General features: G+C 41.6%; 1 protein-coding gene and 1 long non-coding RNA gene across 2 annotated transcripts; one reads left to right on the top strand and one right to left on the bottom strand.

Annotated features, from left to right (window-relative positions):
- Positions 1 to 3,348: 3,348 nt before the first annotated feature.
- On the bottom strand, positions 3,349 to 13,374 carry tsr1 (TSR1 ribosome maturation factor). The gene is made up of 15 exons (XM_040131616.1): positions 13,182 to 13,374; positions 12,202 to 12,305; positions 11,863 to 12,091; positions 11,175 to 11,309; positions 10,565 to 11,016; positions 8,554 to 8,698; positions 7,823 to 8,004; positions 5,475 to 5,698; positions 5,189 to 5,348; positions 4,983 to 5,093; positions 4,714 to 4,846; positions 4,341 to 4,457; positions 4,022 to 4,162; positions 3,838 to 3,912; positions 3,349 to 3,747 (listed from the first exon to the last, which is right to left on the bottom strand). The coding sequence occupies exons 1-15, from the start codon at positions 13,306 to 13,308 to the stop codon at positions 3,569 to 3,571; spliced, it is 2,514 nt and encodes an 837-aa protein (XP_039987550.1). The 5' UTR covers positions 13,309 to 13,374; the 3' UTR covers positions 3,349 to 3,568.
- On the top strand, positions 9,454 to 13,404 carry LOC120792437. Its single transcript, XR_005707810.1, has 2 exons — positions 9,454 to 9,509; positions 11,879 to 13,404. It is a non-coding gene; the product is annotated as an uncharacterized LOC120792437 (long non-coding RNA).
- Positions 13,405 to 15,263: the final 1,859 nt, after the last annotated feature.

Raw genomic sequence — 15,263 nt, 5'->3', positions numbered from 1 at the left:
TACATTTACTAAAGTACCATAATGCATTTTTGAGGTAATAGCATTTTGCTCAAGTATTTCCATTTTGCATGAATTAATGTTTTTAGTTGCCTAAATATAATCAGTGTATTGAATTGTACTTTTCAAATGCAAAGCACTGAATAGAACTAACTTGTACCTCACTCACAAATTCAGTCATTCACATTCAGCAGGCTGCAGATTCTCCACAGAGGGAGCTGTTTTGTCAGACATGCACTACATCTATGAGTACGGCTATGAGCCTCCCATAGGACAGGAAAGTCACAACAGCAGCTACGTAGATCTGCAGATGTAGATACTGTATGTCCTAGTCGCCTCCAAATAAGCCAGGAAAGTATCACGCCACCTGCAGGCAGCAAGTTTCACAACTGCAGGGTTTTTTTAATGGCTGCCTTTTGCTTCGAGTATTTGTTTGCGTGCGTGCGTGCGTGCGTGTGTTTATGTGTGCGTGTTGGAGTGGGAGAGAGAGAGAGAGAGAGAGAGCGTGTGTGACATTTCACTTTTAAAATTTTGCCATATTCTAGCTAAAATTAAAGAATTCATAAATCAAACATGCCTTTTTTCAAACTAACCTCCTAAATATTCGGCCATCAGACATGTGAGCCCGAGTGTTATCTGTGTATATAAATAGTTACTTGTCCAAAGCCAACTATTCCACAAATAACCAACAGACATGTAAATTACATTAAAAAAGGGGAACGATGAGGACGGAAACAGAAATGGTAAAATTTATAGGCAAGTGGGTGGATGAACTTTAGCGTACAGACACTAAATGAACACTTTTGCTCTGCACGTGGCTGGCTGGCTTCTCTTTAGAAATCTTGACAAAAGCACTCGTAATAAATTCAGCATAAATGTGTACAGAAGTGGAAAGTTTCCTTTTAACAGGGAAGATGGGTTTGTTTTTCACGGTTTCAAGGTGTCTTCGGATGGCTCATCCTTTAAGATAAGCCTATCGGCTCTAAACCGCATGCTAAGTGTTATGCATTAACCTCTGGCTTTATTGGCAGCCCGACTCAACATATGCATGAGGTCTGGGTATGTGTGTGCTTGAACCTAAAGTGTGATCTGCTCACCCCTACTGCCCGGGCTAGTGTGTATTTGAGGCCTACTCTCTTTCTCCCAGTACTCTCAGTGTTTTATGGGCTGTGTGCTGCGGTGCAGTGACCTCCCCCTCACCCCGGTGCCACCCAGCCGGTGCAGGATTCAGGCGCGCATGGCCCCTGCCAAAACCCCATAGCGCCACATCTGCAATCCATAAACAGCAGCCACTCTCGCTATCCTACTCTCTCGCCCACACCGCCTCACTCTCACAATCCTCCATTTCGCTCTCTCTCTCTCTCTCTTTCACCCACTAACTTTTTATTTTAATTTCCAAATTCTATGCATCCCCCTTTTAGCATTCCTTTGGCTGCTTCCCACCACTTCTGGTTTTATTCATGCTGACCATCAGCTGGCTCTTCCCTTATCTCTCACTCCCTAACTGCCCCTTTTTCTCTCCTTCCGTTTCTTTATCCACATCCAACGGAAAAATCTCTCACCCATTTTATCTTCAGCGGGAGCCAACTAAGTGTGGTGGCAGTGAACTGGGAACCACAAAACATTCCTGATCCAAACTGCACTAAGTCACCAGCGCGTTGGCCTGTGCCAAACACACACTTCACTTATCGGCTGGATTCAGCCATACCACGTCGCAGTTGATCCCCAAACAGCTAAATGTTTATCTGCTTCAAACTGATAGTGTCAGGGAAAAATGTAGTGTAGGCATGTAAATTCAGTTCCATTTTTGTACATGTGTTACTTTAAGAGCATTCTCCATCATGGGGGTATTGAATTCCCCCTCCCCTTACAATGAACTGCTGGCCAGCAGAGCACACAACACCCCTCCCCTCAGCCTTAACAAGATGTGTTCAACACATCACTGTGCCCTTGCCTTGATACATATTTTTAAAAAAAAATAGTAAAGTTGGGAATAAATTGAGTGTTACCACAAAACTGTCCAGAGCTCACAGCTTGCCCCCCCATGGGCAATAGAGACATTCGTCTTTCTCGGCTGTATTATCTTTTTTCTTCAGCTTTTTCCACTGTCATCAAATAAAAATGCACAGAGTGAACTTTTGCTCCCCCTTCGTTTTTTGGATCATGTTCTCCTCTCCATCCATGAAGACATGTTCTCCAGTCTTCAACTTCTGGTTTCCCAGACATATTGGCATGCCTCTATGGTGCAGTCCCAGCAGAGCCCCGAGATGAATCATGTTGCTGCAAGCATGCAAGAGCTCAGTTGTGCGATAAATATTGCAATTCATAAATCAGCATTTTCCTAAGGGGAAGGGAAGGATGCAAAACTGTAGAGCATTTCAGCTTCGGTTTGAAGACGACAGCGAGGTCACCATCTGAGTGTGTGTCTGTGTTAACTAGAGCTAAAAAGGAGGCTTCAGGTCAGGGCAAGGCCACCATGGATAGAGAAAAAGCTGTGTGTGTGTGTGTGTGTGTGTGTGTGTGTGGAGGGGTTAATACTACTGGTAGGAGGAAAATTTCTATCAGTACGTCTATTTTTAGATGTTCATACAATTTTAGGTAGACCACTTGTAAATTATTTCAGTGAATCACAGGGTACAGGGAAAATAATTATTTTTAAAGCTGCTTTTTTCCTCTCTTGCCCTCAAACTAATGCAATTTTGGTGGTGCCATGTCGCTTCAGTAGTTTAAACAAGAGAAGTCTTGTGTTTTGTGCTTTATGTTGTTTCATACTGCATTAAATTCAATCCGAGACTGCTTATTAGGTCTTGGTAGGCTCTTTTTTGTAAAGTCCACTGACACATGTTTGTGATGAAAGATTATATAAGTAAATGAACCTGACAGCTGCTATTTGTCAAAATCTTAAAAGCCACAAGTAATTCATTGAGAGATTATGAACAAGAACTTTTGCTTAAAAGTACAACTTGGGAGTTATTTTTCCATGATTAAAGTCCCTCAAATATGACAAAAATTATCTATATAATGATTTTCTCCATGTTTGTACATTTTAATGTGCTTGCAGGCTTGAAGCCACATCTGCATGACTTCAAAGAGTTGCCAGTTTAATGGGCTTGACGTGACTAATGTAAAAACTATTATTGACCAACCGATTGTTGTGGCAACAGCTCTCGATATTTGTTTTACCATAAAGTACTACACACACACACACACACACACACACAAAAAAACACACACAGAGCTATTTGCTCACTGGTAGTCACTCAATTATTTCGGACCTATTTCAAACAAAGGTGAGAGTTACTCAACAATACAGAAAAAAAAACTTTATTAACACTTATTCATTACTGCCATCTAGTGGCCGAAACAGACTCTGCAGCAAGTTAGAGGCCTCCGAGCAAAATGGAACAAAGCGGCTCAAAGATGAACAACAATTAAACAGGAGATACTTTTATTTAATATTTTAATCAATGCACATTACACTTTGTGAAAATGACACGCAAGCGCGCTGATGTAATGTATTTCTGTTAATACATGTCCTGTGTCTTTCCTGTGCTGTCATGTTGTCCCACCACTATTCCATGTCCAAGTCGTCTATCTCCACGGCGCCCTCTCTCTTGACCCAGGGTAGAGGCAAGGGCACATAGGGGTCATATGTCCAGCGAGGATACGCTCTCTTGTACAAATTCATCAGGACAGTGTCTTGAGAGCGCAGCTGGTTATCAAATACACACTTCATGTGTCCATGTGTTCCTGAAAAAATTAAATATGGCAGTCAGAATTCACAGTAGATAACATATGCTGCCTAAAGAAGCGGTGTTATGTTTTTTTAATTTTTCTCACCTAAAGCCTCTTTGATGTGGCCTCTCCGACCCCACTTTGTTCGCAGCTCCACCGGCTTAAACCACATGATATCATCTGTCACAGGAAGAAACAAAAGAACAGTAACCCATGAATTACAGAGAAGTCAACCACTATGTAATGTTCTGTAGCCACAGCAGGAAAAAGTATGAGAACACCCTCTCACCCCTGTTAAAGAACATGTAACGGACAACCGCAGAGCGCCGATTAATTTTGAATGGGTGTCCGCTCAGTACGATCCTCTTCAGCACAACACGCTGAGGGTCACAGCTGAGCAGACTGCCTGTAGCCACCAGGTCCTGGATGCCTGGAAAGACACAGTAACAAGAACGCAAGCTCAAATATCAGTACTGAATTAACTTAAGTGGATAATTAAATAAAAGAATTAGAGGACCGAATGGCTTGTCAGAAGTTTAAAATCAAGGGAGCCGGACCACTGATGAAATCTACTTGTTTTCCAGCAGAAGCAGGACTTTTTATCTCACCATCATTCCTCTGTTTGAAAAGCAGGGCTCCTGCAGGGGAGAAGGTGATAGGAGCGTACACTGACACCACGGTGGGGGCATCTGGCCTGAGGAAGCGCTCCATCTTATGCTTATCAGCTAGAGAAGAGCAGAGTCGAGTTCAATCCTCAGTTATTAATTTACTAGTGTATATCCAGCAGCTACAGTAAATCCATTTCAGACCTTCACACCGACAATCATTCTGCTAAATATATTTTGAATTGTAGTAACACCAAATCCAGTCCGTCTCTGTTCTTCTATTGCAAGTACTGGGACAATTTTATGAATTACTGTTTCATTAAGAAGAAATTCAAAGGTCATATGGGGGCATGTTTGCTGGAATGACGTGTTCTACCTGAGGTGTGCTGAGAGAAGATTGGAGAGGCCCTGAACCTCCGAAATCCACAGTGGAACACCAGCTCCTCTTTAGATTTGATCGGCTCTGTATTGCTGTGGTGTCTCCTCACCAAGACATGCATCACTGACATCTGTGACCAGTTGGAAAAAATTATGAGGCCAGAAAATTCAACAATAAAAACTGTACTGTCAGTGTGGCTTTTCTTCAAATGGACAGTTATGAAATCGGACACAAAGGCTTTCGCATGTCAGAACTGTGGATCATACCTTCTGTTCATGCGGCAAGAGGGACACCAACACCAGAGGTTTGCCTGACTGGACGCTCTCCATCACAGAAAAAGGCACGTCAATGATATGTAGTGTAACGTACCAGCCCACCTGAATTAAGAGGAGCAGCATAATCTGTGAAGCCACAAATCTAAAACCTAATAAAAGTACATTTGATAAATGAGGACAGTCACTCTTTTTTTTACCATGGCCCCCTCTTCCTCAGCTGCAGCCTCAGCCAGTATGCGGTGGCGAGTGCGTTCAAAGCTCTGGAACTGGAAGATGCGCGAGTAGTTGAGGGGCAAGTTCTCCATGGGGTCCCAGGGTGAGGAGCGGAAACTTTTTAGGCCCCTGTAGCGCTGAAACCTGGACAGAGGACAGCAACCGGATCAAATGTGGCAACTGTATCGAGAAAATTACCTCAGACTTTGTTTTCCTTCTAACCTAAACTCACAATACTTTCATGTTTATTCCTCGTCCTACAGAACGGACCTGATTCTAGCTGGCGTGTCGAGGGGTGTGTCCACCTCATCTGGAAACATTTCATTGGCCCGAGCCTCACGGTAGCGTTTTAGACCTTCTTCTTCCGCAGCCTCATCCATGTGCTCATCATAGCGCTGATCTGCTCCAGTTCGCCCCGTGGAGCACACCTCTTCCTCTACCTCCTCCTCCTCCTCCTCCTCTTCTTCTTCTGAATCACAACATGAACCAGGGGCCTGAGCAGGGAGGACACAGCAAAAATCTGTCTTAACATACCGTAGCACTGAGCCCTGTGGACAGAAGAGGCCTAAAGAGAGAATGCTACTTATTCTTTGACTACAAACATACTGTATCTGGATCATTGCACAGTATGATGTCTTTTAGTGGCCATAAATTTATGGTCACAGGTCACAAGATGACTAATGCTTGGACTCAACCTAACAGAAGGACAGTTTTTAGTTGCCTTAGCATTGGTTCATCCAAATAATAATGATAATTTCTTACATACCTGTACTGGTATCTAGCCTTACAGGTAGTTCTGGTTTGATTTGTCCAGGTTTTGAGGCATCCTGCCACCCCACCACAATGGGGGTTGATTCAAGTTTGTACTCAACGCAGCCTCCTCCATCCCCTTGTACTGGGATGGAGGAGGACATCTCAGAGCTCTACTGTATATATCTCAAAACATGGAAAAATAAAACCGGTACCGCTGACAGTTTCAGATACAACTCGCAGCAAGAATAAAATTATTAATTACAACACCATCCCAGCCACAATAAGAACAGTGTTTTAGGAAGACTTGTACTGTGCATAATAGGATTTGCATGTGTGAATGTGATAAGGATTTGCCAGAATTCAAACTATGGGAATCCTTAGTTTACATATATTTAAATCTTGTGCCATTCCCAGTGTGTCTACAAACGAATGCCTCCAGCATCTCCAGACATCCACTCTCAGAATATCTAGAAATTGCAACTTCCATGGGAAATATATTTGCGTTTGGAAATGAATCATCAAAGTAGACATGCGGTACGGGGCTCCCTTGACTGGCAAATTACAAGAGGAGCTAGACACGGGAGGGGAAAAGCACTCAGCAGGAGGTTGATTCACAACCTTTCCAACATCCCTGCTGCAATAATAATAATCATTATCATTTGAAGTACCCTTTTCCCTATTGTTACCCTCTCCTAAATATGTATTCCTGTGCACTAACCTTGACATCAAACACATGCTAATAACAATTACAGATCGTAATGAACCCGTTGCATGAGGAGAGTTTCCCCGACTTCTTTTCAAGCAGCGCTGGAAATAAATAAATGGTCAACCCCTCCCTTCGACCAGACAGGAAGTTCTTTTCACAGGACAGGAAGACAGGAGGCTTCTCTCGGGACCCCTGCTCCAAACACTATTGTTGTGGTGAGCAGCCTGGCACTGCAGCCCAGAGACAGACAGTGAGAAAACAAACAGCGCCTCTCAGCAGCGAGGTGAACTGACCGCGGGTCACGTATGCACTGCTCCGGCCCCGGAACCACTGACACTCAGACTTCACAGCCTGTCCGAAGACTGCCGTCCTCGTCACCCTCCCTAGGATTACACTCTGTCTGGCTGCAGCCACGCTGTTGCTGTGGCAACAAGAGGCAGCTGGACAAAGTAACCCTAAAGGGTGTGTTCAGGCCGAACCTATGCTGAAACTCTTAACTGGTAATCGATTAAGAATTTAAGAAAATGAACAAAATTAACAATTTTAATGACTGAGTAATTATTTTAAGTATAAACTATAATGAGAACCATTTCTGGTCATTTTTCTACCTTTTTAAAAAAAAAAAAAAAAAAAACTTGTTTTAGATAAAATTAAATTTTTGAAAACGACAGCTTGGGACCTATAAAATTTGCAACTGACATTTGTCATCATTTTTCTCCTTTAATTTATGCACAAAACAATTAAATGGTCCATTTAAAAAAAAAAAAAGCCCTACACTGAACAGAGTCATATTACACCTGACTTTATTCTGACATATTTGACATACATACTCGTGTTTAGCCGTCTGTTTATTCACCACAAAAATCACGCTCCCTTTTTTTGTCACACACACACACACACACACACACACACACACACACACACACACACACACACAAATTTCAAAACTTGACGGAAAAAACATCCTTTCATTTTTCGTCATCTTTCTACATTCAGTGCACATTTTTGTTTTGGAGGCTAAAACGTCTTTACTTTCCCCCGGACACTATGCAACCCTTCTGCCTCTTGAAATTCACTTTCCATTTGGTCCGATCTCACACACCACTCTTAAGTTGTTGTTCTAAAGCAAGAAGTCTCAACCTGAAACTTTAATGTGTACCTGAGAGTTATTCTCCTCATCCTCCCCTTCCATGGCCTCGTCCATCATGTCGTCATCATCGTCATCACTGCTTTCTTCATCCGTCTCTCCATTCTCCTCCTCATCCCCGTCAACAATCCACGTGGCCTGGTAGGCGGATGTTCCTTTGGGAACCTTCATTACACGTTTGTTCTTCCTGGCCTCTAAAGAGCAACGAGAAACATCAAAGAAACATTTGGATTACTGTCTTACTATGGAGAGTTTAATTTTATATTGACAATTTAACATTAAAAGGTGACATGACGGCTGTGTACAAGTTTTCATGTAACTTACTGTTTGTGTTTATCTATCAAATCTTTTTGTGAAGCATCTGATTCCAAGATGTCACATGATGGTGTCATATAAAACTGTAATCAGGGGAAACGTGGCAAATGTCAGCAGCACCTGGCAAACTAGCTTCAGTGGCACAAAGCCTCCTCAGTACAACTGTTTCCAGTCAGTTGAAGGATTTCCAAGATCGCCTGTCACAATCTGGTGTTAATACTCGGTGCAACAGGACTGCTCCAAAAAAAAAAAAAATACAGTGTCAGACTATACTCTAATGTTTGATCTACTCAAACCAGGTGTGGCTGCTTTAACACAAGCTAGGCCTCAACCCCTACACTGACCAGTATCTTATGTAGGTTCCCAGGCGTTTTCATCCTACTAACCAGGTCACGTAAGAATTTTATGCGTGAATTCTCTTTCTGCACCTTCAGCTTCCAGCAGCTCTGTTTCAGTTGGCCACGTCTGCTCTCCGTCCATGGGATCCACCTCAGCCTCAGTCTCCAGACCTTCCCTGCGGGACGGGTCTGCTTTCATGAGCACCCGCACTGGAGCCTCCTCTTCACCTGCATCCTGTGGGAAACACCGATGACTGGGTAAATGGGCTCAAACATTTTTAAGAACAGTGGAGTTTTACATTCTTGAATAGTGTTTGCCATCTTCCAGTCAGCCACTCTTTTCGATCATTACACTACAATATGAAAATCTAATGCTTAAATTTGCTCACTGTTTAGCAGATATACATAGCTTTTTCATGGGTGTGTGTGTGTGCAGCAGCTGGCCAATACACTCGAGAGAATCGGCAAACAGCGACAAGGTAGCCCAACCTACCTCTCCAAACGGAAAGTCTTTTACTCAGCTCACTTCTTTGGCAAAGGCAGTAGAAATATAAGTACCACAGTTGAGTTAAATAAAGAGAACGTTTCCAATTTTCTACGGCGAAGTGATTGTTACAAACCAAGCTAAATGGTTAATAGTTAATCCTGTGGGGCTATGCATTGACACTGTTACAAACATTGCACCTCTGTGAGGCTGGCACCCCATGGCATCAGGATACGAAAAAGACTATTTCTGATCATTTCTACACACAAAATACAAATTTGTGCTCCAGACATTTTTAGGAAATTGAGTATTACGATTCGAAGCATGGACGTATTATGTCAGCGCCCTGTCAACGCCCAAATGACTCCAAATTGGGCTCATTTGTTCGTGCACATTTGTTGTGAGGAGAAGGTCTGGAGAAGGACCCGCCAGAGGAGGAGGAGGAGCTTAGCTTCATCAGGAGCTTATATATAGGATGAAGTTCAGGTGTGAGCCTTCTCAATTACCTGCCAAAGAACCCTGGGCTCGCTCCTGACTACAACCTTGTTGTCTGAGTAAATATGTGAGTTCCTTTGTTCTTGGTACATTTATGTTTGTAGTTCCTCAATGCCTGAGGTCTCTATGTTAAAGTTGAAATAATTATATGGCTGCTGTATATTGTTAGTTCCTTTTAGTTTCCTGGTGGCAATATAGAATTACTGCGTATATTCCATTGAATGTGTAGTGTTAATGCATGGTATACTGTATATATTCTGTTTAGATAGCTAAAGCATATAACCTGCCAGCCCCCTGCAACATAGATTTTACAATAAACTGCAACTGGATTGGATTCTTCTGGTGTTTCATTGTGCCTGACCACACACCCATAGTGTTCATCACACTACCTGGAAATCAGCACACACCTTGTTGCAGACCTTTTAATACGCACGCATTTTACATTTGCACAAGCAAAACAAACATCTGTGCTTCGTTATTTGCCAAGTTATCGCCATTTATCGGACATGTGATGCTCGTAACTTGAGAATTAATGAAGCAAAAAAATGATTTTGTTTGCATAAATGTGCACAAAAGACTGGTAAACGGATGAGTCACCCCTTTGGAAATATTTGGACATTAATAGGGTGCTGAGCCCTATGTTTGAAAATGTAATGTTTAATTTCTCAGACGGTGCAAGCATAAATTTATTTTGCCTGCACAAACAAATCAAAATGTCTTAATATTATGATCATATGCCAAGTTCAAAGAGTTACAAACTTGGACTAAACTGGTGCAACTTTGTCCTGTAAACTTATCTTGTTAGTAAAATTATGTTTGAATTGTGAGATAAGTCTGACTAATTAAATTTACATTTTCTATATCTATTTATGTTCAGTGAAAGCACTCCATTATTAAGCAACAATAACATGACTTTGAAGGGAAAAAAAGAGGCTGACATGACAACTGATGCTTTAACTAAATTAAACAAGTTTCACGTCTCCTCACCTTACTTTTTACTTTTTTTTTTTTAAATACCATGTGGAAGATAACTGGCGTTGAGGGAACTACAACTGCAATTTGAAATTTAAGATATTTGATCAATAAAATCTAAGCAATAACATGGAGTCCAAAAACACCTACCAGCATGTCCACATCTCCAGCCTTGCCAGCCTTTGCTGGTCTGGGGGTTAAGTTGAGGGGAAGAGGGTCTGATGGCGCATCAATCTGACTGAGCTGAAAGTCTCCATGTCCACTAATGTGCACCAGTCTGTCAACCCTTAGAGGACGGCCACGGACATACCCAGAGACACAGAGTGTACCTAGGCCAGTGGGCCCACCACTTGTCCCCTCAGCAGGGCTGTTGGGCGTAAAACTGACATGCTGACACAAAAGATGGGAACGTCTGGAGCGGAAACCAAGCTTTCTCTGTCTTTGAGTGCCCAGGTGTCTGAGAAGTAGCGTGGCATCCTGCTCCGAATCCAGAGGGAAGAGACGGGCGTCAGGGAAACGGACCTCTGTGATCTTTGACAGAGCTCTCCTGGACTCAACCCTCTTCTTCACAGGAAGATCAGCAACACCCTGACACACCAGTGCTACATGGGATAAATTCAAGGAAAGACAGACAGGAGTTTAGAAAGTGTACATTGGGGGGGGTAGAAATTATGTATAAAATCTACTAAAACAGTCTATCCCAGTGTCCATGGTGGAGTCCAAAAGCTGTGTCTAGCAGTGTGTTCAGGTATATACCCACCATAGCTCGGGAGGCCCTGGGCAAAGAGGCAGGACAGACAGTAGTCTCCATAGCTGTCCCAACCTTCTGTAGAGTCCAGCACAAATACAAGACTATCTGCAATCTTGGCCACATCCAGCAGGGAGTGCATGTCAGCTGTCCAAAGAAGCCATGAAATGAGCGTCATAGTGGGGAAAACAAAATGTTCACCGAGACAAAACTAGTACAACAAAGGCATGATACATAGTATGATCTTTAAATATGTTTTAAATTGTTCTGTGACAAGACTTTACATTACACTGTTTTAATTGAACCAATGCCAATATATCCAACCCACTTTTGTAATATGGGAAAAACACAGTGAATCATTTTATTTCACTATGTGACTGTCTTACTGTTTGAGTTTACGGATATTTTATCTTATGTCACCAGTGTAAAACTGCCCACAGGTCCTGGTGTACATATTCTTGAACTACAGACTAATTTGAGTAACTTAATTGAGGAAACTCATCTTTTGTTTGCTAAATTAAGTATTATGTTATGTTATATAAATGAATATATCCATTTAAAAAAAAAAAAAAAAGTATTGCAGACTTTGATGGGACTTTTTTTTTTTTTTAAATGGATATATTTATATTTTCAATGGCAGTGTTTTGTTTTTTTTTTGTTTTTTGAAGCGAACAACTGTTCCATATCACTAAATTCTTACCTGTGCTGTGGCTCAGAAAGGTGAACCTCTGTTTAAAACGAGGCAGAATCAGCCCAAAACTGTCACTGACGCCACTGACGCACCGCTCCTGATGTACGACACCCCCAGCGCCCTCCCCACGGAGCAGTTTGGTAACAGCCCCAGCATCGACTCCAGTATGGAGAGACACCACAGCAACCAGATGAGGAGGACCATCCCTGCTGCCTAGACGTCGCTTCTCTGTCAGGACCTAAACAGATAAGATGCACGGAAACTCTGCAGCATCAGTCAGGAATTCAAAGACTGACTGGTCCTTGAATTCAAAATATCGACTATTCTTAATGTGAAATAGAGTATTACCATGTCTTTCTTATTCCTGCGTAGCTGGCTGGCTTTGTGCCTTCTGTCAATCTTCTTTTGCTCCTTCCTCTGTTTTTTGGTAAGAGCTGTCACTGACACTCTCCCTGTGTGTCAATTCAACACAAGGATTTACTACATCTGTACGTTGTGCAAGATCCCAAGTGAAGCAAATTATACGGTACATATGTAGATGCACGCGTTCCAAGCCTTATTTGGATGCTTTATTGAAGAGACTGGTGTCAGTTACTGGAAGCTCATATCGCACAGTGCACGTTTTCATGATTCAATATTTGAACTGCTGTGGGGTTTGAATGCATCCTTTGGGTAAAACAGATGCTGTAACTGTAAGTTGTCAATAGATCTGCAGTAGAAGAAAACAGTGTGCAACTATTCTTATGGCTTTCTGTAGGTTATTGTAGTTACGATTGATGTATACAATATCTTTGCTGCTTTTAAACATACGTTGGGCTGACAATATATCAAAAACACCCGTAGGGTTCAGTGTAATCCAATACAACGGCCCTGCAACAAACGCTGCCTTTACTTTAAGAAAAAGTGAACATATATAAGCTCCTTAGATTCTCAGAAGTACTGATTTCAGTGGATAAATTTGGAGGCCGTGCTGTTTTGTCATTGCTGTTATGAACTGCATTACAGTGTACGGTGTCCGCTCACTTGAACATATGATGACCCCCCCCACCACAAAATGCTTAACATGGTCAACTTGACAGAGCGAGGTCTACCCCACCAGTTTCCAATGTCAAGCGAGACTCGGCACACGATCGGCATTTATATGTAAAAAAAAAATATATATAAAATTTAAAACAAAAAAAGACACGATTAACGTGCAACACATTATCTACACAACTCATGCCACCGCTAATTTCCACGGCGAAAGAGGCAACACGTGTGTCCGCGGAGCCGTGGTCACCGCTAACAACAGCTGTTGGAAACACTCTGTCTAACCGGACATGGCTCACCTTTGTTTTCTCTCTCAAGTTCACCTTTCGTCCGGTGCTTGCCATGTTTGTGTCCTTTATTTTTCTGTTTATATACGCCGGGTCTGTGGCCCTGTTGTTTTTCCCCACTCGCAGCCATTTTCACCATGTGGGGAAACTCGGGCAGTTTACTTCCGACTTTCAGACTTTCCGGAAAAGTGTTCCTTCAAAATAAAAGCCCGTGTAACAACACGGGAGCATCTTATCATTTGTGGGACGCGTTTTTGCACGTCAGTTGACATCAATGAGGACTGCATCATATCAGTGCGCTGACAGCATACATTTTAGACACAAGCCAAGGAAAAAAACTGAATCTAAATTATTTTGTGTATGATAGGCTACACTAGATAAGAGTAGTGGTGGAAAGTAACTAAGTACAGTTACTCAAGTACTGTACTTAAGTGCAATTTTGAGGTCCTTTTATTTCAGTACTTCCATGTCATGCTACTTTATGTTTTTACTTCACTACACTGCCGAGAGAAATATTGCCTTTTAACTCCACTTTATTTATCTGATGGCTTCTAGTTACCAGTTACTTTGCAAATTAAAGGCTCTGCACACCCACACAGGTATTTTCAGTTACTCTGGCTGATTAGACCCGGATGCACTTTGAATGGAGCTATGCTGTGAATTCCATTCTCTCACCAAATCTTATGTAGTAAGAATGATGGCAAATTGTCCTGCCTCAAAACATACAGCAAAACAACAACAATCAACTGAAAGGGTGAGAAAGATGTCAGTCAAGCACAGTTAGCACATGTCAGTGCAGAATGGGCAACTGGACAAGATAGATGAAACCCCCTGTATGCTTGGACTATGGGTGTGCGGGTGCTTTAAGATTTTATATACAAAATATATAAAATATCTGATCACATCTATGATCACATAACAAAATATGATACATTAGTATTGATTAAACTACCAAACAATATAATAAGTAGTTATAACTTCTCCTCGACCACCTACAACATTAATATGCTGCTCATACTTGCTGCATCTAATGCATCAGTAGTAGGTATGATTTGATATATAGAAGTATTACACACTTGCTTTTACTTTGAATACTTTAAAACATTTTTCTGATAATACTTACATACTTTTACACAAGCAATAATTTCAGTGCACAACTTTTACATGTAAAGAGGTATTTTTATATTGTGTGGTATTACTTAAGGAAAGCGTCTGGATACTTCATCCATCATGGGATAAGAGTAGACTATCCTACAAAAGGTATTAACCGTCTAAAATTAAAGGACATGCTCATAATAATTATTCGTTGCCATGAAGAGAAAATAACATTTCAACATGTTTTTTGTTCTTAATGCACTACTTACAATTGTGAATGTATATGATCAAAAATAATATACTGATATTTAGTCCTTTATCAAAAGTCTCTGATTCAACCTCTTTTCAATTATGTAATTCTGTTGTTTCCCCACAGTGAAACACCTGTTCATTCAGAAAACAGGTTCCTGTCATAGCAGCATCCTTTAGCTAATGGGTCCCATTGTTTTATGCTAATGCTGTTTAAGTAAGCCTGAGAGCATTTTTCCAACTTGACAACATTCACCGATACTACTTCCATGGCTACCCCCCCCCCCCAAAAACCTCTTAGTCCCCTTTTGTAGTAAGAAAGCCTGCTACTCCTGTCAGCTACCACCTGCAAATTCTTTGTGTCTACCTGTCTAGCCTACCACCATCACTTAATTCAGGGCTTGAACCACTTGAGAGAAAAATAAGGCCAGTTTGCTCATGTTAAAAGTAATGTAAGTGGCTGTTATCAGAACTTCAACCAGGTTTCTGCTTAAAAAAATGTTACGCAATTTCTGTTGCCAAGCTAAAGATAATGAATGTGTGTAATGAATGACTCATCTTACACTTTATTTGTTGCAGTAACTAAAAGCACGGCTGTGTATCCTGTGTTTTTATGACTGAAGAATGCTGTGGCCTTGAAGAAGTATTAGGGGATCACTGGGTATCAAACAAAAAAAAAAACAATCAGAAAAGGTGAGAGAGAGAGAAAGCAGAGGAATGAGAGGGAATTTAAAAGGGCGGAGAGTAATG

Source organism: Xiphias gladius, chromosome 7 (assembly GCF_016859285.1).
Source record: "Xiphias gladius isolate SHS-SW01 ecotype Sanya breed wild chromosome 7, ASM1685928v1, whole genome shotgun sequence".
Taxonomy (NCBI): Eukaryota; Metazoa; Chordata; class Actinopteri; order Istiophoriformes; family Xiphiidae; genus Xiphias; species Xiphias gladius.
Note: the sequence above shows the minus strand (reverse complement) of the source record. Positions and strands in the feature narration are given on the sequence as shown.

Bases quoted from the DNA above. Each gene is read 5' to 3' on its own strand.
- tsr1 (XM_040131616.1), bottom strand. From the start codon at position 13,308: ATGGTGAAAATGGCTGCGAGTGGGGAAAAACAACAGGGCCACAGACCC. The intron at 8,699-10,564 runs GTAGGTGTTTTT...TGTTTCCCACAG, and splicing joins CTGGAGATGTGGACATGCTG to GATGCAGGTGAAGAGGAGGC. The intron at 8,005-8,553 runs GTGCAGAAAGAG...GTTGCTCTTTAG, and splicing joins AGAGCTGCTGGAAGCTGAAG to AGGCCAGGAAGAACAAACGT.